This window comes from Labrus mixtus, chromosome 6 (assembly GCF_963584025.1).
Source record: "Labrus mixtus chromosome 6, fLabMix1.1, whole genome shotgun sequence".
In the NCBI taxonomy this organism is placed as follows: domain Eukaryota; kingdom Metazoa; phylum Chordata; class Actinopteri; order Labriformes; family Labridae; genus Labrus; species Labrus mixtus.
The window spans coordinates 25203962-25224366 of record NC_083617.1 but is presented as its reverse complement, the minus strand read 5'-3'; the positions used below and the strand labels follow the sequence as shown (position 1 = coordinate 25224366).

General features: G+C 43.2%; 2 protein-coding genes and 1 long non-coding RNA gene across 3 annotated transcripts; 1 reads left to right on the top strand and 2 right to left on the bottom strand.

Moving 5' to 3' along the window:
- Positions 1–177: 177 nt before the first annotated feature.
- Positions 178–9506, bottom strand: LOC132976086 (fibrillin-2-like). The gene is made up of 5 exons (XM_061041021.1): positions 9373–9506; positions 7606–7788; positions 3292–3347; positions 1094–3175; positions 178–311 (listed from the first exon to the last, which is right to left on the bottom strand). Exons 1-5 carry the CDS (start codon positions 9504–9506, stop codon positions 178–180), a joined length of 2589 nt encoding a protein of 862 aa, XP_060897004.1.
- Positions 9507–12111: 2605 nt separating this feature from the next.
- Positions 12112–15190, top strand: epcam (epithelial cell adhesion molecule). The gene is made up of 9 exons (XM_061040679.1): positions 12112–12451; positions 13100–13207; positions 13303–13564; positions 13864–13929; positions 14025–14091; positions 14191–14289; positions 14375–14572; positions 14663–14707; positions 14797–15190. The coding sequence occupies exons 1-9, from the start codon at positions 12391–12393 to the stop codon at positions 14818–14820; spliced, it is 930 nt and encodes a 309-aa protein (XP_060896662.1). The 5' UTR covers positions 12112–12390; the 3' UTR covers positions 14821–15190.
- Positions 15191–18031: 2841 nt separating this feature from the next.
- On the bottom strand, positions 18032–18409 carry LOC132976045 (uncharacterized). Its single transcript, XR_009673365.1, has 2 exons — positions 18348–18409; positions 18032–18263 (listed from the first exon to the last, which is right to left on the bottom strand). It is a non-coding gene; the product is annotated as an uncharacterized LOC132976045 (long non-coding RNA).
- Positions 18410–20405: the final 1996 nt, after the last annotated feature.

The window sequence follows — 20405 nt, the reverse complement described above, 5'->3', positions numbered from 1 at the left end:
AAGTGTGTTAGAGCAGCTGGCAGCTGGGTGGCATCCTCCATGTTGGACTTGGCACTCATCAAAGTCTATAATTTATCCAAAATGGGACAGTGTCAGGCAAAAAGCCCCAAATTATGCTAAAAGAGAGCTCAAAGGAGTGCCCACTTATCGGGAAAAATACAAGTTTATAATGAGGAGTTAATACACACCTGAGCAGTTTTTCCCGTCACCTGTAAAGCCACTCAGACAGAGGCAGGAATGGCTGCCAATTGTGTTGACACACTGAGCAAACTCACTGCACTCCTGCTGCCCTGTCTCACACTCGTTCACATCTAGAAAGATAGCGGAAAGGGGAGATAAATTAAACTTTGAAAAGAAACAAACTACTTATTTTGGTGAATGCTTACAGGAAGTAAAATATATCAGACTTTTAGATGAAGAGATGGACTCATGATTTTGAAACTGACATGTCTTGTTTAAATCTTTCTCTCACCTGGAGGACTGAGTGAATATATTTGAGTGGTATGTTCCTTCCCTTTCTGCCCAAATGGTATTGATTAGCATCAAGCGGCTACCTCAGTGAGCCCATTTCTTATTTTATTAAGCCAAAGTGTTATTCATACATTTGCATGGTGAAGGGCTTGGCTGAGTTGACTGACAGGTGGATGTACCATGTTGTGGTTGTTTTTCAAGGAGACTTAAAGCCCCCCTGGACTTTCTGGATTGATCAAAAGTTTGATTAGGTCAGCATTTCCAATATGGCATCCGCCACCATTGGGCTTCAAAAATGCCTCTTCAGAAACCAGTTTGTGTCATCACTGAGACTACATGCATTTATTTAGAATTAAAATAGGTTATGAGCCACTCTTAGTATGCACAGTTGATCAAAGCCAAAGAAATCTCACATTTACCTTCCACTTGTGTTTGTTTCATTCATAGAGCTTGTTTCATAGACTGTAAATAATAGTAGACCAAGCCAAAGTTACCCTTAGGCCCTTTAACAATGATTTGTTAACTGACTAGTAATTCTAGTGCTGACCTGCGAAGATGATGTAATTTCAGTGTTGAGTTTTTTTTAGATTTAATCACTTAGAAAGTAACAATAAAGATTTACCGAAACACTTTGTTCCATTGAGAGCGTAGCCTCTTTTGCAGACACAGGAAAAGGATCCTGGGATGTTGATGCACTCAGTTTCATTTGCAGGACAAATATTTTCCTGCTGGCACTCGTCAATATCAGAGCAGGTCAGCCCATCCCCCACATAACCCAGGTCACACACACACTGGTATCCAGCAGGTGATTGGTGGCACAGGCCGCGACTGTGGCAGACGGGGTCACACAACGGACTGGGTTGTACACAGGTGTCATTGAAGTCCACTGTGCCATTCAAACATGAGCAGACATAGGCACCAGGGGAGTTGATACACGCTGAGAAGGCAGAGCATATGGTATCAGAGAGGGCACACTCGTCCACATCCTTACAGGAGAAGCCATCCCCCATGAATCCCTGCTGACAGGAGCAAAAGAAGTCCCCTACGAAGTTAGTGCATAGCGCCCGTGGATGGCATGTACCCCCTCCAGAACACTCGTCAATGTCTTCACACTGGGTGCCATTTGCTGAAAAGCCTCGCTTACAGGTGCAAGTGTGCGACCCGATGGTGTTGAGACATGTTGCATTGACATGACAGGGACTGTCTTTACACTCGTCCATATCAACACAGTCCATGTTGCTGGCAGGCCGGAAGTAACCAACTCTGCAGGGGCACTCGAATGACCCATCCATATTCTTGCATTCTTCGTTCACTCTACATCGATCGTCCACTTCCTCACACTCATTTATATCCTGGCAAAGAGTCTGGTTAACCAGGATGAAGCCTGACTCACACATGCAAGAGAAGGAACCTTGGTTGTTGACACATGTAGCTCTGTTTCTGCAGCCCCCATTATTCACCAGACACTCGTTTACATCATTGCATTGGATCACTCCATCTCCAGAGTAACCTACACTACAGGTGCAGTTATAGGAGCCAGGAAGGTTCATGCATAGGGCATTAGAGTGGCACTGCTTAGCCAGTGAGCACTCATCTATATCATCACAGGTGAAGCCATCTCCCATGTACCCTGCAGCACACTGACAGGAGAAGGAGCCTGGGGAATTTGTGCAGGTAGCATCAGGGTTGCAGCGGCCTGCCATGCACTCATCCAGGTCTTGGCACTTGGAATTATTGAAGATGAAGCCACTGCCACAGTCGCAGTAATACGACCCACCAGTGTTGACACAAGTAGTGGCAGACGGGCAGATGCCTGGTGTTTCACACTCATTGATGTCTTCACATAGTCGGCCATCTCCTACAAAACCATTCAGACAGGAGCACTCGTAACTCCCCAGCCGGTTGATGCAAACAGAGTTGGAGTCACACTGATTACTATCAATACATTCATTTATGTCGGCACATGTCAATCCATTTCCTACAAAACCACTATCGCAGGTACACCGGTATGATCCCATGGTGTTCACACAGTCTGCATACAGACTACAGATGTTGCTTGCACATTCATCGATGTCCACACAGTTCTGGCCGTTACTTTCAAAGCCCGTGCTGCATGTGCAGCGATAAGAGCCGGGCAGATTTTTGCAGCCTCTGTAGCCGAGTGAAGAAGAACACACCTGAGGAGTCTCTGAACACTCATCTATGTCAAGACACAAGTAGTTTCCGTTGCCCTTATATCCAGAATTACATGTACACACGTAGGACCCAGGGTTGTTGGTGCACGTGGCGTTCCAGTGGCAAGTTCTTTGGTTAGCGCATTCATTGATATCAGAGCACTGGAAGCCGTTTCCCCGGAATCCATTATTACACTGACACTGTCGCCCCCCCTCAATGTTTGTACAGAGGGCGTTGGCATGGCAACCCCCATTTTCTTTTTGGCACTCATCAATGTCCTGGCAGTTGGTGCCGTCTCCAACATATCCATCGGTGCAGACGCAGCTGTAGCTGCCCAGGGTGTTGTTGCAGCGGGCCCTCCGGTGACAGCCGTGCAGGCCACTGAGACATTCATCGATGTCACTGCACAGCAGACCGTCGCCCTGGTAACCCATGCGGCAGGCGCAGGTGAAGTTGTTCTGGACCTTCAAGCACTCAGCCTGAGGGTGACACTTGCTGCCTGCGGCCACGCAGTCCTTCAGGTCGGCAACTGGAGAGAGAAAAATGAATATGATTATGTGTCAGCCTATTCTTTATAAATATGTTTATAAGGTATTTATAATTCAGTAGTAGCAGTATTGATAGTTATATTTAAGGTAGGATTACCTGCACAGCAGTGTTCCAGCCCTGCAAGTAGACCTATCAGCCAGAGGAGTGGAAACCTGTGACGACAAATGAAAGACATTCATGACAATCAACCTTTAGAGTGATAAAAAAAACGTATGAGAAATTGATCTCTGTTCTTTGGCACGCCCGGTAAGTGATTCTGTCAATGTGTTAATAAAGTTTTACTCTGGAGTGAGATCCTGCTATGTGTCTATTCCTCCATTATAATTTTTTTGCCTAGTCTTTGGGAAGCATTAATACATATGTGTCCCTAGTCTGTCTACAAACCCCCCAATGATGAGAAAAGTCCATCCTCTCCATCTTTTGCCTGCTCCACTTTTCAGAAAATGTGTGCTCAAACAGGCCGTTTGGAGATTTTTCCCTATATGACATCACAAAGGGCAGTAACCCCTCCCCCAGGTGGGTGACACTCCCACAGCTAGGTGTTTGTTCTGCCCTCTGAGTCTGCCTTCTCACCGTAAACAATAGGACATGGAGCGAGAAAGCCTGAGTACACCCAAGCCCTTCCAGAGAGGGGGCGTGGTCAGACACAGCTCATTTACATATTTAAAGGTACAGACACAGAAACAGCCTGTTCTGAGCAGGGCTGAAATAGAGGGGTTTATAGACATGATCAAATACAGGATCAGAGTGGATTTAGAACAAGAAACTTCACAGACATGTTTTGGGGAGCTCTGAGACTCATTAACACTGGTTGAAGAGGAGGAGAGTATGTGACCTTTAAGCTTTTAGAACAGACGAGAGAGCTTTAAGGTTGCAAAACCGTTAAAATCCTAGCCAAGCTATCCAGTCATGATTTCATCACACTGTTTGTTTGTTTCTTATAAACCTTTTTTTAACTGAAAGTTGAGAAGAGCTAATGCAATACTGGTCTGCCCAAATCATCGACGTCAGAGTGAGTTTGAACTTTTACCCTCAGGCCGTCGTTTAAGGGCACCTGTGAGGAAGGCTAACAGACTCCAGCTCTCTTTTACCGTCATAGACTAAATGGCAATTAGCCAACATGTTGCTCTTCTTATACTAATATTGCACATTTGCACAACTCCACGTTGAGCTCTTGACTGATTTTATTTCTGATGTTTTATTTTGTGCTATCTTTTTGTCTGTGACTTTATAATTTGTTTGTATTAAATCTTAATTTACTGTTCATGATGTCCTCTGTGGGCTCCTGCTGCAAAACAAATCTCACCTTGTGGGTCAATAAACAGAATCATCCTCAGCACAGAATGTAACTCCAGACAAGTCAGAGAGGCTTTGGTTCAGAGGAGGATATCGCTGTAGATTACATGAGGTTTGAAATTTCATCCAGCTCTGTTTTTAAAAAAAAGGAAGGCAGGTCTTAATTTGACCTGATTTCAGAGTATGTGTCACCTCTCTTACTAAACCTTAACCCCTCTGCACAATGGGATGAGTCTCTATTGTTTACAGCTGACGCAACACTGAAAAAAAGTATTGGATCATTCTGACCCGCCCCCTCCGCTCTAGAGTCAACGCACATATGTTGCCATGTGGTGGACACTGAAGCTTCAGTGTTTATCCAGCTCTGCATCGGCTTGTAAACCTTTCTGTGTTCTAACCTCTCTCCATTTTTCAAAAGCATCTCCAATATTGATCCTAGTTTGAGCACGTTTCTGCTCGTGGAGCTTATGAGAAACATGCAGAGGCTTTTTAGGTCGGGTACAATCACTTCTATCTGAACCAGCTCTCTTGCCCACTTCCATAGCTGAATCAGTTGACAAGTCCAAACAAACTTCTGATTTCAAGATATAGAAAGTAAATTAGCACCTCTGATAACTGGTCTCATATCTGGCAAACCGAGGGGCGTCCAAAACGGCCATGTGGGGTGCCTTAAAACCGCCTACCTTCTCTGGTCCAAACAAATCCAGAGCATTCAGGACCAGAATCTAAAGTTAGAAGGAGGACATACTGGCTGCTGCATTGTTGTCAGAGAAGCCAGCACTTCAACATAGCATGTTTCCTTAATGTCTGATCATATAGTAAGGTCACTTTTTTAAAATTGAATTCAGTAAATGTCTTACAGATTGACCCCATTCTGCCATAACAATAAATTTGACCTCTGTCTCTGACCACACCGTCTAATGGTTTAAGAATACCTGAACTATGCGGCACAAGCTCCTTGATGCAGACATTTACTGGACAAACATCTGCATTTTTATAAGACTGAAATAAAGTTTTATTAAAGGATTTTTGGGGTTAACTTGTTTAATCTATTTCAAAGAACCACCACCTTTTAGTATGACATGTCAAATCGTTAACCTATCGTGCTGTGTTCATGTCTGTCAGTCATCCCGATACTTTAAAGGAAAACGGACGAGAAGTAGTTGAGCTGAGTGAATCACAAACAATCCCTGTTTTCCTGACTGGGTTACGGTCTTAATGTCAGTATTCCCTTCAGGCCATGCAGCACTATTATCTGTGTCCCAGGAGACGCTCCTAAAAGGTCAGTGAGAGTACGGAGGTAGACTTTCCTGTCATAAATACATAACTGTCTACCGTCCAGTCAAGCCTTCCTGAGGGACTGTAACTAGAACAGTGATTAGTTTGACAGCTGCCACAAACTCCATCATCTTCGGTAATAAATACACCTTTGTGAAAAGTTAGGAACACTGTGGATTCCAAAAGTCTGAGAACAACACTTGGCATTTGTTTTCTATAACTCTTGTGTGTCAGAAATTTCTGTAGAGAGGATGTTCTGGTTTAGAAGTCTATGATTTTTGTGAACCAATTAGTGTTGTAGTACTTGAAATCCATCTTGGTCTCATGACCTGTCTCAAGAACACTTTTTGAAGGTCTCTTCTCGGAAACGAAAGCATTTTTACTGGGTCATGTCTCGGTCTCAGAGTGGACAGACTCCAGATTTTAAATCAAGACCGGTTCAGACCACCTCTGACAGTCTATCATTACTCCGATCTGAAAGGCCCTTTATGGGTCCCCAGTGAACGGACAGGTCAGATTCTCATTCACTGTTGACATTTGAAAGCCTTGATTACTTATCATAAAAAATAAATATTGTTATTTTTTTGCGTATACTCAATTGAGGGTGCAGAAATGTAACTTGAGGGTGCAATAATCAGATTTTGCATCCTGTTAATTTCTAGTAAAACAGCTACACACACACACACAGTACACCTCTTCAACTTTAACAGTGATACACATGGTTTCAGCAGCACTGGTAGAATCTTCTATTTGGTCTGTCTATTAATTTAGTATGAGGTCAAATAGATGTCATGTTCATGTATTGATCTGTTTGAATCTGTGATATGAACCTTTTTTGTCCTCCTCAACACCTGACCTGTTACTCAAACTTTGCAGGATATTAGGCGCAGATATAAAAAAGTAAGCAAGTGTCTCGAGATGCTGTTCACTCAACCCTCTTCTAATGTAGGATACACTGCTGAAATGTAAAGTGTTAATCACAGGTAAAAAAGGAGAGAGGGGTGGGGGTGGGCGGGGTCAGGTTCAATTGTAAATAGACTTGAGCTTGTAATTAACTTTCTAGACTTCTGACTACTCTAAAGCTCTTTTACGCTGCAGGTCACACCTACACATTCACATCCTGATGGTAGAGGCTGCTGAGTAAAGAGTCCATCAGAAGTAACTCATCCATTCAGACACATTCACACGCCTCCGATGAAGCAGTGGGAGCAACTTGGGGTTAAGTGTCTTGCCGAAGGACACATCGAAGTGTGGCTGCAGGAGCTGGGGATCAAACCCCCAACCCTCCAGTTAATGACGACTCTACCACTGAGCCACAGCCGCCCCTTCATCACTAACAGTATGCTTCCAAACACATGTTGTATTAGCTGCCCACAAAGTACGTACATCATCAGGTCACACTTCATGAAAGGAAGTAAGCACGATGCTTCTCTGATGATTTAAAGCCGGAACTTTGAACATAACCTCATCCAGATTAGGTTGGCTATGCAAAGTTAGCATAATGATCCAGTCAAGTGAAAAGAGAGCCAGCTTTGTGACTCTAAAAACACAGATTTTAGACTGAACAGAATTGTTTTTTTTTAATCTTGCTTTTAGTAAAATTTGTTTCTGATCAAAAAATGACATCTGTCCACCATGATTAAACCATCTTCTTTAACATCTAAGTCAAGACTGTATGCTTGATTATATATATTCTTAAAAATGATCATGAAGTAAAGATAATGAAAACTATAATACTTATTGTGGTTAAGGTCTGTGTAACAAAAAGCAGATTGATGAGAAACACAGAGAAACATTCAACAGTAAAATAAGACGTGAAACATTAAAAACACTCACCGCATATTTCCCCCGGTCGTCTTTGAGTATTTTTGGGGGGAGAGCGATTCAACTCCCCTCTTCTGGATCTCTCGCCTTCTCTTCCTCACAGACTCGAACCTCCTGTGGTCGATCGGCGTCGGCGTCGTCGTCGTCTTCCACCTGCGTCCTCCTCCTCCTCCTCCTCCTCCTCCTCCTCCGCCCCTGGGATCGGGGACAATGGTCCACCTCAGCACACCATGCTCTGCCCTGACATCTTAAACCTCTGGGAAGGGGAACACCCATATCCCCCTGCTTGTGTGTCAGCTGTGGAACAATGATGGGACTGGTCCCCTGAGGGCCCCTGAGGGCCTCGTTTGTCCTCGCCGCTGTAGACAAGAGGAAGATGGCTTTCATTCAGCAGAGCATCGAGGGAGCGAGGGAGTGTTTTGGTATTTAACTGTTTGATTCTTCTTGATACCACTTTGTATCACAGATGTTAAAAACATGTGGATTAAATGACAGTCGTTATAAATACCTGAACAATGAAGGTTTTAATGAAGACATTTAAATGTCACACCGGGCGTCTGATTTAGCCTCGACTTGCCGACATGGCAGGTTGTACAATGTCAACTGTGAACTCAACTGACTTCTACATTTTAAACAATGATTGGTATTCATGAGGCATTATTATAGGATTGAAAAACAACACATGGTTTCATCTTTTGCACTGCAAAAACTCAATCTTAGCAAATGTGTTTGTCGTAATTTCTAGTCGAAAATATCTAATTTCACTTATTTTAGGCCACAATAAGTTGAAAAGTCCAAACAAACTTCTGATTTCAGGATATAGAAAGTGAGAATTAACGCCCGAATAAGCTTCAAATAAGTTCAAATATCTCTCTGTGCAGCAAGCAGATTTAACTCACAAGGTAATCTGATGTCCATATTGAAATAATTTAGCACCTCTGATAACTGCTCTCATATCTGACAAACTGAGGGGCGTCCAAAACGGCCGTGTGGGGGGGGGGCCTTAAAAGCGCCTACCTTCTCTGGTCCAAACAAATCCAGAGCATTCAGGAGCAGAATGTAAAGTTAGAAGGAGGACATACTGGCTGCTGCATTGTTGTCAGAGAAGCCAGCACTTCAACATAGCATGTTTCCTTAATGTCTGATCATATAGTAAGGTCACTTTATCATTTCAATCACTACACATCTTACTGATTGTTTGTTCAGAACTTGCTGGTTAATGTTTGTAAAAATCATTTCATTCTGATATAGTTTATTATGTCGCCACTTTTATTTCACCAATTCAATTCCAAAGTTTTTGGATTTTAGACCACATGCCTGAATCTTCTCACGCATGCTGACGAGCTCTGTTTACTGGTTGGCAAACTGGGACTGATCTTCTCAGTGTGGTCTGTATTAATGTTTACTTTGGTTACACTGACAGTTGGGTTGAATAGGTGGTATTCTGGTTGTACATCACTTTTCACTACCATTATATTAGGGGGGCAGCCCCCCCCCCCCTCCCCCCTGAAGGTCAAGTAAAAAAAATAAAAAAGATTTATTTTTGGGCTTTTTATGCCTTTATTGTAGGGATATGATAGTGGATAGAGTCGGAAATCAGGGAAAGAAGTAATTTAAGGACACCTTTCTGATAGAAAAGTACAGCTGTCATTAAAAGTAACACATGAACATCAAGATTCCTTCAAGTGTTTGTGTCGTCGTGTCGCTGTGTCGCTGTGTCGGCATGTCTGCTTGTCCCCACCCCCCCCCCAACGCTGTAAACCTAGGGGAAACACTGACTTTGCAGCTATGAAGGCACAAAAGCTGCAGAGAGGGGCGTCGGATAGCCTCGCGGTTATGTTGCACGCCCCGTGCACGGAGGCCACAGTGGGTTCGAATCTGACCTCTGCCCTTTGCTGCATGTCATCCCTCATTCCATCCTCCAAACATGTCCTGACTCTCTTCAGCTGTCCTATCCATTAAAGACAAAAAGCCCCCGAAAATTATCTTTTTAGTTGCAGAGAAAAACATAAATCTGTAAAAAATACAAACAGCAAAATCCTCTCTCTGGTGATGGTGGCATCTGCAGCATGTGTCCTGTTTGTTTTCTGGGGTTGTGTCTTCACATTTCTGTTGTTTTAAAATAGACTTTCACATTTTTAAACTGTGCTGGTGAGGCAGGTTTGCACTCGTCAGAAAATTTAATTTTACATAGTTGGAGACTTTTGTTGGAGGAGAACAGAAGCACTGGAAATAAGAAAGGCATTATATTTAACAACCTGTTTAAAATGGATGCCACATGACCACAGCAGCCTCGCTCTGAGCGTCATGTTGGGACAGGTCACACAGAAAAGGTCGTGCAGATCGTATTCCTGCTTCAGAGAGGTGTTTGTCTCTGCATAGCTGCCTTCAGAAGAGGAAACAACTAAAGCAGAAGTAAACCAGACACTGTGGTGAGATGTGATGACTTAGGCCTGAATGTGTTTGTATGATACTGCAGACGCTGCTCTTCTTTGATGTGTGCAAACAGGAAATACCACCTAGATGAAACACACACACACACACACACACACACACACACACACACACATTAACAGAATGGAAGGGAAATCCAAAACACGTATGAACATGAAAAATGTGGGTGGCAGGGCACGACTTAAACCAGTTTCCCACACATGCACTCCTGAAAATGTTTATAACATTTCAGGCAAACTTCCTTTTTAACACATGCACCCCAAAGTGTGTGACTTTACCATTGGACAGGAGGTGGGGGGCGTCTCAGGAGGGAAGACATGAAGTGAAATGGACGATGCAGAAGTGGCAGACAAAGCAACACAGTCCAACGCTATAATGAAAGATTTGAATTTATGTAAATGTTATGTGAAGTTTACAAACATACTGAAAAACAGACAACATGATGAAGCAGTTTGATTACATGCACAGGGATCACACTGGTCCTGCAGTCAGATACAGGTCTACGGTTGTGAGCCGGTCACAGGATATGAACTTCACCACGCCTTCCTGCTCCTTCGCGATACATTTTTTGGAATATTTTCTGCTGTGTTCTCAAAATAGGCCAACACAACTTCAAAGGGAAAATTATCTAAGGGGACAGGGAGGAAAAATTCTGAAAGTTTTCAGGAGTTTTGTGCGAGTGTGTATTGCGTGTCTTCATAAATGGATGATCTCAAGCAAACATCTTTCTGTGTGAAGCTTCAAACCAGCCCGAGCGCTCCCAGCAGTGGTTCTCAACTGCTGGCTGCGGGACCCAAAAGTGGGTGACGGGGCCGCATTCAGTGGGTCGCAAATGTGTGCCTCGGAAATAAATTGTGCCAAAAAGTCGAAGCTGAAGTACAAAATCCTGCAGTTCGGCTAGTGTCCACTAGAGGCTTGCTACAGTAGCACAGGAAGTCACATACACACCCATTTAGAAAAGTAGAAATTAACATGTTTACAGCCTGGTTCAAAAAAACAAATAGGTCTGATTAGCTCATGTCTCGATCGGCACACACTGTACGGTTTGTCAGGAGGCTTAAAACCCGCCTTAGCTCCAGCTCTCAGTCTGTCGTCAGGCTGAGACAGGATTTCCAGCATGGAGACCGCCATCGATGGGACTCCAGTACCCCCAGAAGCAGGGTGACGTCACTCAGGCTTCGTTCATAATATTTACAGTCTGTGGTTTTAGATAACCTGTCTTCCTTCAGCTCTTAAGCTTCTTTCTCAGCATGATAAAAATCAGAGTTTGCACTCAGAAAGATTTAAACTGATCCTCTGCTTTTACTAAAATCACATCTCATGGCTCCAGTGTCACTTTGCCCCTGACATCAAACCGAGAGTGTTTGTGTTGGTGACTCAACCTGTGTGAAATGATGAAGAAAGATAAAAATAAAAATAATAACACGTGAACTGGACTCAACAGAGAATCTGTGTGTGACCTGCAGCAGTGAGTCAGCCGTGTCATCCAGCAGAGCGTGACTCACAACACCTGCCTCGGGTTTCTGTCAGGTAAGATACTTGCTGATGATGTCATCACGTCACACAGAATCTCTCACAAACAAACGTTTCAATATCACATTTTTATAATTAATCTTTTTTAAAAGTGTTTTGTTTGGGTGATTGACTTTGTGAATGTTTGTTGTTCTCGGTTTACGTGAAGAGATTTTCACACCAAGCGGTTTTTGTGTGACATTTTAAATCCTACAGATGAATAAAAACAAAATCAACCCTTCAGTGTGTCAAAGTTAACACCAAGTGTATTATTCTGCTTCTTTATGTAGGCTATGAAAGAATCTTAAAAACACAAACTGTTAAAGACAAGACAAAATGAAAAACAATCTAGACGACTGGGTTTATTGTAAAGATACATATTCAAAGGAAATACGGCTTTGCTGAGTTGAAAGAATAAAAATATGTCAACAGAGAGGGAGCGAGAGGGAGACCAAATATGGTCATTCCGGAAAAAAGGTGCGTTTGAAGACAAGCCCCGCCTCTATGTAAATGAGAGTGACGTCATGAGACTAACAGTCTTATAAATTTACTTCAAAAACATCACTGTGTCAGTTCGACTACAAACATCGACCGGGATATAACCAATAATCGACAGGACACTTGCTCGTGCTTTTTAAAGACTACTTACCTTTTTCAGTGCGTGAGCGCGCGCTCGTGGAGTTTCTCCTCAAACAGGTTGGACCAGGACACACCTGCAGGGAGGACAAGAAGCTTTGTGTGTGGATCGACAGGACTCCATATTTGAGCTCAGAGGAAGACGGACGGTTCAGAGGAGCATCAGGAGGAAACTTTTTGAATTTAAACAAAGTCATGAATATGTGGATTGCGCTCGTGCTGGCGACGCTCGCGGTGGGAGCTTCTGCGCAAAGTTGTGAGTAGTTTATTTCATTTCATTATTATTTAGAAAGAAATAAGAAGTCCACCTGCTGCAGTTAGTGCTCACGCAGAAGGTGGTTCATGTTGGTTTAATAATTACAGTTTAAAGTTACCCTCACACGGATTAGTTCACCTGTAATCCATTTTCTACTCTCTAAGTTTTACATTATGTTGTGTAAAGCGATTTTTCTCAGCTGGTGGGAGGTGGAAAGGTGAGGTTAAAAGCAGTTTGCATATGCGACGCGGTGAGTTGTTGTTGGGTGGGGGTTGGGAGGATTTGTCTCGCTCCCTGGGGAAACCAACGCCCAGGTGTTCGACAAACCTGCTCGTCTACCCGCCCTGTCCCCTCTCTGTATGACAGGTACATTAAACCTCCACCAAACAGGCTTACACTCGGCCTCTAAGACTTTATGGGAGTTGATATCTAGTCTTGAATGCATTAAAAACTGGAGGTTTTTATCTAGTTATAAGAATCAGGTGGAATTCAAACGTTAAGAACAGTTTGCTCAGGTGTTAGGACATTAAACAAAGAAACAGACTGCTGAGCACAATAATCACTTTGCCTGCCCCCCCCCCCCCCCCTGTCCCTTAAGCAGGTGTAATGTCGATGGTTAAATGTTTGATTGTTGTTTTCTGTACTCAGGCTCATGTGACACCATGAAGTGGGCCACCTGTGAAGGTACTGCTCCTCAATGTACCTGTCACATCCTGGTCGGCAGCAACGAAAAACAAACGCTGAAATGTAGCGACTGTAAGTAAAAGATATCGTCACCATCCATCCTGCAGATACGTCCTCCTTTTCCTCCCCCGTTTTATTCTTAAACCCTCCTTTCCTCCCTCGCTCAGTGATCCCAAAGTGCTTCCTCATGAAGGCTGAGATGTACCGAGCCAAAAAGGGTCTGGACACCCGTACGATCGGAGGGAAGCCGACGGAGGACGCCTTTGTGAACAACGACGGCATCTACGACCCAGACTGCGAGACCAACGGCAAGTTCAGGGCCAAGCAGTGCAACAACACCGAGGAGTGTTGGTGTGTGAACAGCGCCGGTGTCCGCAGAACCGACAAGGGAGACAAGACCCTGGTGTGTGACAAGCTGGTGGAGACATAGTGAGTATTTGGAGCGTCAGCAGTGATTTTTTTTTATTTTTTATTATCATTGTTACCACAGAGGAAAATAAATACATTAGAATAACATGGAGGGCTGAATCTCATTTGCACATCACATTTACTCAGGATGTTCCTTTCACCAGACACAAAAACAAACAAATGTCCTCCGCCTTTGTAATGCACATCTGTTCTTTCTAATGGTCCTTGTTTTTAGTTTTATAATTCTGACTTTCTCCGAGCAAATGTGTACGTGATAAATGTTGAATTCTGACATGTGTTTGTCTTCTTTTTCTCTCCAGCTGGGTTCGTCTTCAGCTCAAACACAAAGAGATGACTGGAGCAATGGATGCCAGCAAGCTGAAGCTGTAAGTGTTTAAAACATTTCATGAAACTTTGAATGAGTTAAAAACTTCTCTTTGTTCCGTCCTGTTCAATGTTTGAATTTCCTCTCCTGTTGCAGCGCCATCACGGACGCCATCAACAAACGTTATAAGAACTTTAAGAAGGACATGGTGGACAACGTTGAGGTGAGGGAGAAAAACGCTCAATTTGGTTATTTCTGTATGAATTGTAAATGTATATGAGAAGAGCGTTGAATTAAACCGTGCATGTTTGATGTCCTGCAGTACGACAAGGACAGCCGCACCATCGTTGTGGATGTGAAGAAGCCAAAAGGAGACACAGAGTCTAATCTTGCTAACATGGCCTACTACATGGAGAAAGACGTATGTAGATTCACTCTTGTGTGTACATTCTTAGTGAGATGAAGCGTTTGAGTGGCTCACTTGACTCGTCCTCTTCCTCCTGCAGGTGAAGGTGCTGCCCCTCTTCAAGGACCAGGGGAAGTTTGAGCCAATGGTGGACAACAAGAAGCTGGAGATGGAGGACATCCTGGTGTACTATGTGGACGCGGAGCCGCCCACCTTCACCATGAAGAACCTGTCGGGTGGAATCATCGCCGTCATCGTGGTGGTGGTTCTGGCTGTGCTCGCCGGCCTGGCCGTGCTGGTAAGTCAGAAACAGTTTTTTAATTGTGTTTTACATGCAGCTGTGAGCCGAGGCGGAATCGTAACTCACTTCCTGTTTCTGTGTTTTCAGTTCTTCGCTAGAAGGCGTCAGAATCAGCGATACAACAAAGCCCAGGTGAGAAGAAGAACCCATCTTTCTGTCACCACATTTCTCAAAGTTGCTTTCATTTGTTTAACTCCTGCGTCTTCTTTTTCTTCATCCAGCAAAGAGAGATGGAGGCCATGTGAAGTCTTTATCGCTGCTGGAGGATCTGGAGATCCAGCTCGCTCTTCACCTGTTTTAGGACGAACTCTTTATGCAGTGGGACGGTGCCATTTTCACCATTTTACTTGAGGAATGCAGATTGTAAAGGAACAATTAACCCGCTTTTATTTGTTGTTTTTTTTTAATGTTGTTGGCACTACTGGATCAACCGTTTATTTATGAGATGTGTAAAGTCTTAATCCATCGTCCAATCTGTTTGCCATGAACTGTGCTTATAAAAACATGCCGCATTTTTATGTTGAGTTCAAATTCCATGTCATAGATTGTACAGTTTCTTTCTTACTAATGTGTGTTTGTTGGATTGTTTTTAATAAAGAATCTGTTTTAAAAGACTCTCGATGTGCCAACGTCTTCTTTGTATCTGCTGAACCTCGGTGGAAACGTACAGATGAGTGTTTACATGATACGTAGCACAAACACTTCAGTCGGTTAGCTCACTGATAAGCTCATTCAGTCTCGCCTGGGAGATGGCAGCTTTTATAAACAACCATTTGTAACGAGTGTTGTGTTTACACAGGGCAGGTAAAATGGAAGTTTTCCACCCAGGTGAGTTTCTGGAGGGTGTGGCAGCTCTGTTATGAATGTCTCACCCTCTTGGTATTGTTTGTGTCACTGACAGAAACTTTCATCGTTTTCTGTCGTGTTCTTTCAACCTGCAGCTTTCTTTTGAATGGATTAAACAGATTTTTATGAACTGTTTTAGGGTTAATTATTTAGTCAGTCTATGAAATGCCAAATTTGAAGTCTTTATGTTGCCTCGGAAGCAAGGCTGCCCATGAAGGGGAAAGCTTTCTGGGGTCAGATGGGGATGTCCAATGGAGGTTAGCTTAAAAGCTAATGTAGTGCAACCTCATTTTAAGCAACAATGATCATGTTTTAATTACCTCACACCTAAATACTCACCATGACCTCTTAAAGCAACAACAAACAAACATTTGATTTATTGTTGCTTCATTAAAATGTCGCCTGTTTCAACATGTATGCCCCCCCCCCCCTTTCTTAAAATGATAAGAAACTTTTGTTTTGTTATGTCACCGACGTCAGCCCCTGTGAGATTAACTGTTATGCCCGTTATGTCACAATCAGCACAGTGATTCCAGGACGTGCACAAAGTGAGGGCGCCAGAAGAGAAAGAAGTAAAGGAGGGCATGTGACCCCGGCAAGAACATGTTAAACTTATTTCAGTCGGCTCCAAAGGCTGATGGGAGCTAATGCTAGCCAGGAGGCTAACGCTAACAGTACTGATCGAATGTGTATGTTGAGGGCTGTTCACTGGGCCTTTCAGGGGTCAAGCCATTTCTGCGGGCGGGCAACCTCTCTTGTCCAACCAAAATGTATAAAACTCTCAAAAACTCCTGTTTTACTTCAACACATGAAAGAGAAGTAGAGAAACATAAACCTTCATGAACTGCAAATGTTTCTCATATTTTCAGGAGAAAAATGTGTGAAAGCCTTCGTTGATTGCAGAAACAGTCATCTGAATCGCCTGAAATATCCTCAACACGCCCCTCGATCTTTCCTCTGCTGAGTTTGAGTTTGTGGGTGGAAAGTTAGCCACAATACCAGGATTTCAAACATACACATGATACCAGTAAAAATGATCCAATGGGTGCAGAGGTGGTGTATTGGTTGGTGCAGGCGCCTAATGCATGGAGACAGTTGTCCACCAGACGACTGCTCGGGTTCAAATCCAACCTGTGGCTCCTTTCATTCAGTACTGAAACATTCCCCAACATTATCTTTATCTTTATACACTGTCCTAGCTCTACAATAAAGGCACCAAAAGCCCCCCCCCCCCCCCCAAAAAAAAAGGATCCAGTGATTTCAAACCCAGTGTAATCACATGTTGTTGGCAAACTCCTGCCTAAATTGAACAAACACATAGGCAATGTTTCAGTACTGAAATGTTTGTGGAAAATTCAGTCGGTATGCAGGTATTTGCACACTTCTGATGGATTCATTCCTCTTCTGTTCAACATGAAGTGAGAAAGAGGAACTTCCTTTTATAGGATTTGGCTTTTTGATTCCATTGATCTTTAAATAATGGAGGTTTTAGCTTTAGTACTGAACGCTTTGACACCCTGAGTGGATAAATACTCATCCGAACAGTAGATACTGTGTGACTTCCTGCTTTGAGACAACACCTGTTAGTCATTGCAGAGCGAGGAGGTCAGTCATTTGGAGATGTATGTCTGAAACTGTTTGGCATTGCGTCCAACCTGTCGGTCTGGTTCTGGCTCACTCACAAACGCACACGCAGTATGTACACAACAAACACACACACACACAGACTTAAAGCACTGCAGCAGCTTTTGATCACAAGTCAGGTGAAAAGTCAAAGCAGAGCAACGAGGTGTTAATCATGAACTGTGGGGCAACACAAAGGTAGATATTCACCATGAGTAGGTTACGATGTAGAGCGATACTAAAGCTAGCAAAGTTTATTAATGTGATAACTTGAACAGACGTAAGTCAGAGTTTCAAGAATGGAAATAATGTCCACAAGAATTTTAGAAACAGGATAAAAACACCGACTTAAAGGAGGAGTCAGCAGCAACTTTAAAACACAACATTCAAACTGGGCCCCTCCTCCTCCTGGGTTCACCGCCACAGGAAGTGCACACTCACAGCAGGACATAGTGGCTGCATCCGAATTGCCAAGTACCTACTCAATCTGTCAGTAGACAGTAGTCAGTACCTACTCTCCGTGCTGTATACTGTATACAGTAGACAGATATTTGTTCCTACTTCGTCTGATTCATTCAGTAAGGAAATGGTGTCATTTACATTTCCCAAACCGGCCGCATCTACCCGTTTTTTTTTTGTTTTGTTTTTGTTTAGCTTTATTCAAGAAGAGCGTATACAGTCAGGTAAACAAAAAACAATATCACAATGTAAATCAAGTAAAAAAACAGATTAAATAACTAAATAACATACAGTACATAAAGAAAAGTACAAATGAAAGACAGTAATATACAGAATATAAAATAAACAAATAAAGACACATTTAAATAGTGAAATCATTATTTAAATAGAGGGAGAAAGGTTTTATAATAATGCAGACATTTGTTATATTTTCTGTTGTTAATTAAAAGTAGTGATTTCAGTCGGGACTTTAAATTAAGATTAAATTAATCAATGCTCGTTTGTTTTGATTTGGAGGCGGACGTGACGTGACGATTAACGTTTAATTTCGCACAGCATTGTGGGTAAAATACAATTCATTTCCTGAAAGCACGCATCCGATCCATACTGCATAAAACCCGGAAGTTAGTATCCATACTGAAATGTTCAGTATACTGAGGTGGACCCAAAAAATGCATACTGAATGACCACGAAAGTTCAGTATACTGAAACTCCCTACTGAAAAGTACTGCCTACTGAACTGTGGCTATTCGGAAAGGGCCTGTGTGAATGTTTACTGCTACCACGAGCTAACCACCGGCGTTTTTCACTCACCTGTCCAACAGGAAGCAGAAGCAAGGTTCACCCTCGTTTTAGAACAAGCTTTATCCACTTGGGGTTTCTCCTCACTGTGATTATATTTTCTCTTATTTGCCGCTACGTCCAAGTCCGTCATATTCACTGATTTGAAATCGCATCCAAACGCTGCATTGTGTCAGCTCCTTAACTCACCTGTGCGCTGTCATAGGCTGGGGGAAACACACCACACCTGTATGGAGGCCCAGTAGGGATGATTGAGTGATATCACTTTAGTGCAAGTCTCTTTTTTATTTTTTAGGAAAAAGCTACTGAATCTACTGACTCCAACCGGAAAGTGCACCAGCGGGTCGACCTGAAAAAATCAGCTGTTTGTGTTCACACATGCAACTCTCCTTGAAAATGTCAGGACGTACTCAGGAGCTTTGTGAACGTGTGAAAGCACCATATGAGCTTCACGCACCACAGTCACCTTAACGGCCTTTTGAGGGGTTTAATCTCTGGGCTCCTTCATGAAACCAGGTCAAATGGGTATGGGACCCTATAGTCCTGTTCTCTAATCTTGATGACCCTTAGATTTGACGCAGAGTTCTTTGAGTACCCTTCTGTCCATAGTGGTTTGGAGGATAGTGGTGCCACAACCTGAAGGTCGGTAGTGAAGCTTTGCCAACAGCTGAGATACTGTTGATGTGTTTCACAGAAGTCCATGAGCCTCTGGGTCTCTGGGGGGCGATGCCAAGAGCCCGGACCCCTCTGTGTATAATGCACCAGCCGTGTGGGAGCTGCCTGGGTTGACCGCTCAAAGAAAGGTCCATGAGGTGACCAGTGCTGTAACCCAATTATGGTTATTTGTCCCAAATCCTTCATCCTCCCCCCCTTCATTTTATGTCTGTTTAATGTTTTATCCTAAGATACTCTCAGACCTTTTATGTCTCTCTCTCTCTCTCTCTCTCTCTCTCTCTCTCTCTCTCTCTCTCTCTCTCGTTGTCTTATCTCGAGAAATGAAGACAAACATCCATTTACAACAGAGTGTTTAGAAGTGCATGCAAACTGGGAGAAACCCTCTAGAGTCTAGACTCCATCTTTGAAGTCAGCTTGTCCTCAAAATCAGTCAAAATCACCACTTTTTGAAGGTCTCGGACTCATCTCAGAATCAAAAATATTTTTACTCGGTCTTGTCTCGGTCTCAGACTGGGCGGACTCCGGATTTTTAAAACATGACCGGTCAACACCACCACTGAAAGACTATTTTTCCCGTCATTACTGTGATTAGAATGAACACTCTCTTTCTAAAAGTACAAATCACTTCAATTAATTTGTAGTTTGATTTTTATCGCCCGGTTACGGCTGCAACCTTCCTGCTGTTAAAGTGAGGGTCACGCCCGCTGCACACTGGATGGTTATTTTTCAGACATATTTATGGTCTTGGTCTCGCCCTGTCTTGGTCTTGGTGTGTACTCAGTCTCGATCCTTAAATGTCTTGGTCCGGTCTCGGTCTCGGAGCACTCAGGTCTCAAGTATGTCTTGGTCTCGGTTAGTGTGGTCTTGACTACAACACTACCTGATGGACTCAAACTTCCCCACTAAATAGTGATATCTGTTTCTGCTTTGTTCATGTGAGGCCTGTTAAACACTCTTTAGCATTTATGTGACTTCTTTTGCTCAGCAGTTTTGGGAAACACGTCTCCCTCAGGTAGATTATCTGTGCAGGAAGTTTGACAAATCTCTGTCCTTTCAAAGCGGCTCCCTGACACTGTGAGGATCTGTGGAGGTAAAGAGTCATTGTGTAACCTGTCACAACATGATCACGCTGTTCTGTCTGCGCCTGAGCTGAGCGCAGCCTTTCAGGTGGGGACGTTCCTGTTTAAACTCCGCACAGAAGTGACCGTTTGTTCTTTACTATTCAAAACACAGGAAGGAATGTGACGACACCGAGAAGACCGTGAACGACCTTTCACTTGAATTTGGAAGAACAAAGTAGCTTTTGATTTCTTGGACTTTGTTTGACTTTATATTCCTTAAGTATCCGATGGAGCACATTATTAAAAGTCATTAGTCTATTATTGAGGACATTTTTTGTTGCCTCACCCTTTTTTCCCCCCTCCCT

What these genes read in the sequence shown, in the direction of transcription:
- LOC132976086 (XM_061041021.1), bottom strand. Translation starts at nt 9,506, where the DNA reads ATGAGGGATGACATGCAGCAAAGGGCAGAGGTCAGATTCGAACCCACT. An exon ending in TGTGCCTTCATAGCTGCAAA is followed by an intron (nt 7,789 to 9,372) that starts GTCAGTGTTTCC and finishes CCCCGATCCCAG; the next exon opens with GGGCGGAGGAGGAGGAGGAG. An exon ending in ACGACCGGGGGAAATATGCG is followed by an intron (nt 3,348 to 7,605) that starts GTGAGTGTTTTT and finishes TTGTCGTCACAG; the next exon opens with GTTTCCACTCCTCTGGCTGA.
- epcam (XM_061040679.1), top strand. Translation starts at nt 12,391, where the DNA reads ATGAATATGTGGATTGCGCTCGTGCTGGCGACGCTCGCGGTGGGAGCT. An exon ending in GATGCCAGCAAGCTGAAGCT is followed by an intron (nt 13,930 to 14,024) that starts GTAAGTGTTTAA and finishes CTCCTGTTGCAG; the next exon opens with CGCCATCACGGACGCCATCA. An exon ending in CCTACTACATGGAGAAAGAC is followed by an intron (nt 14,290 to 14,374) that starts GTATGTAGATTC and finishes TTCCTCCTGCAG; the next exon opens with GTGAAGGTGCTGCCCCTCTT.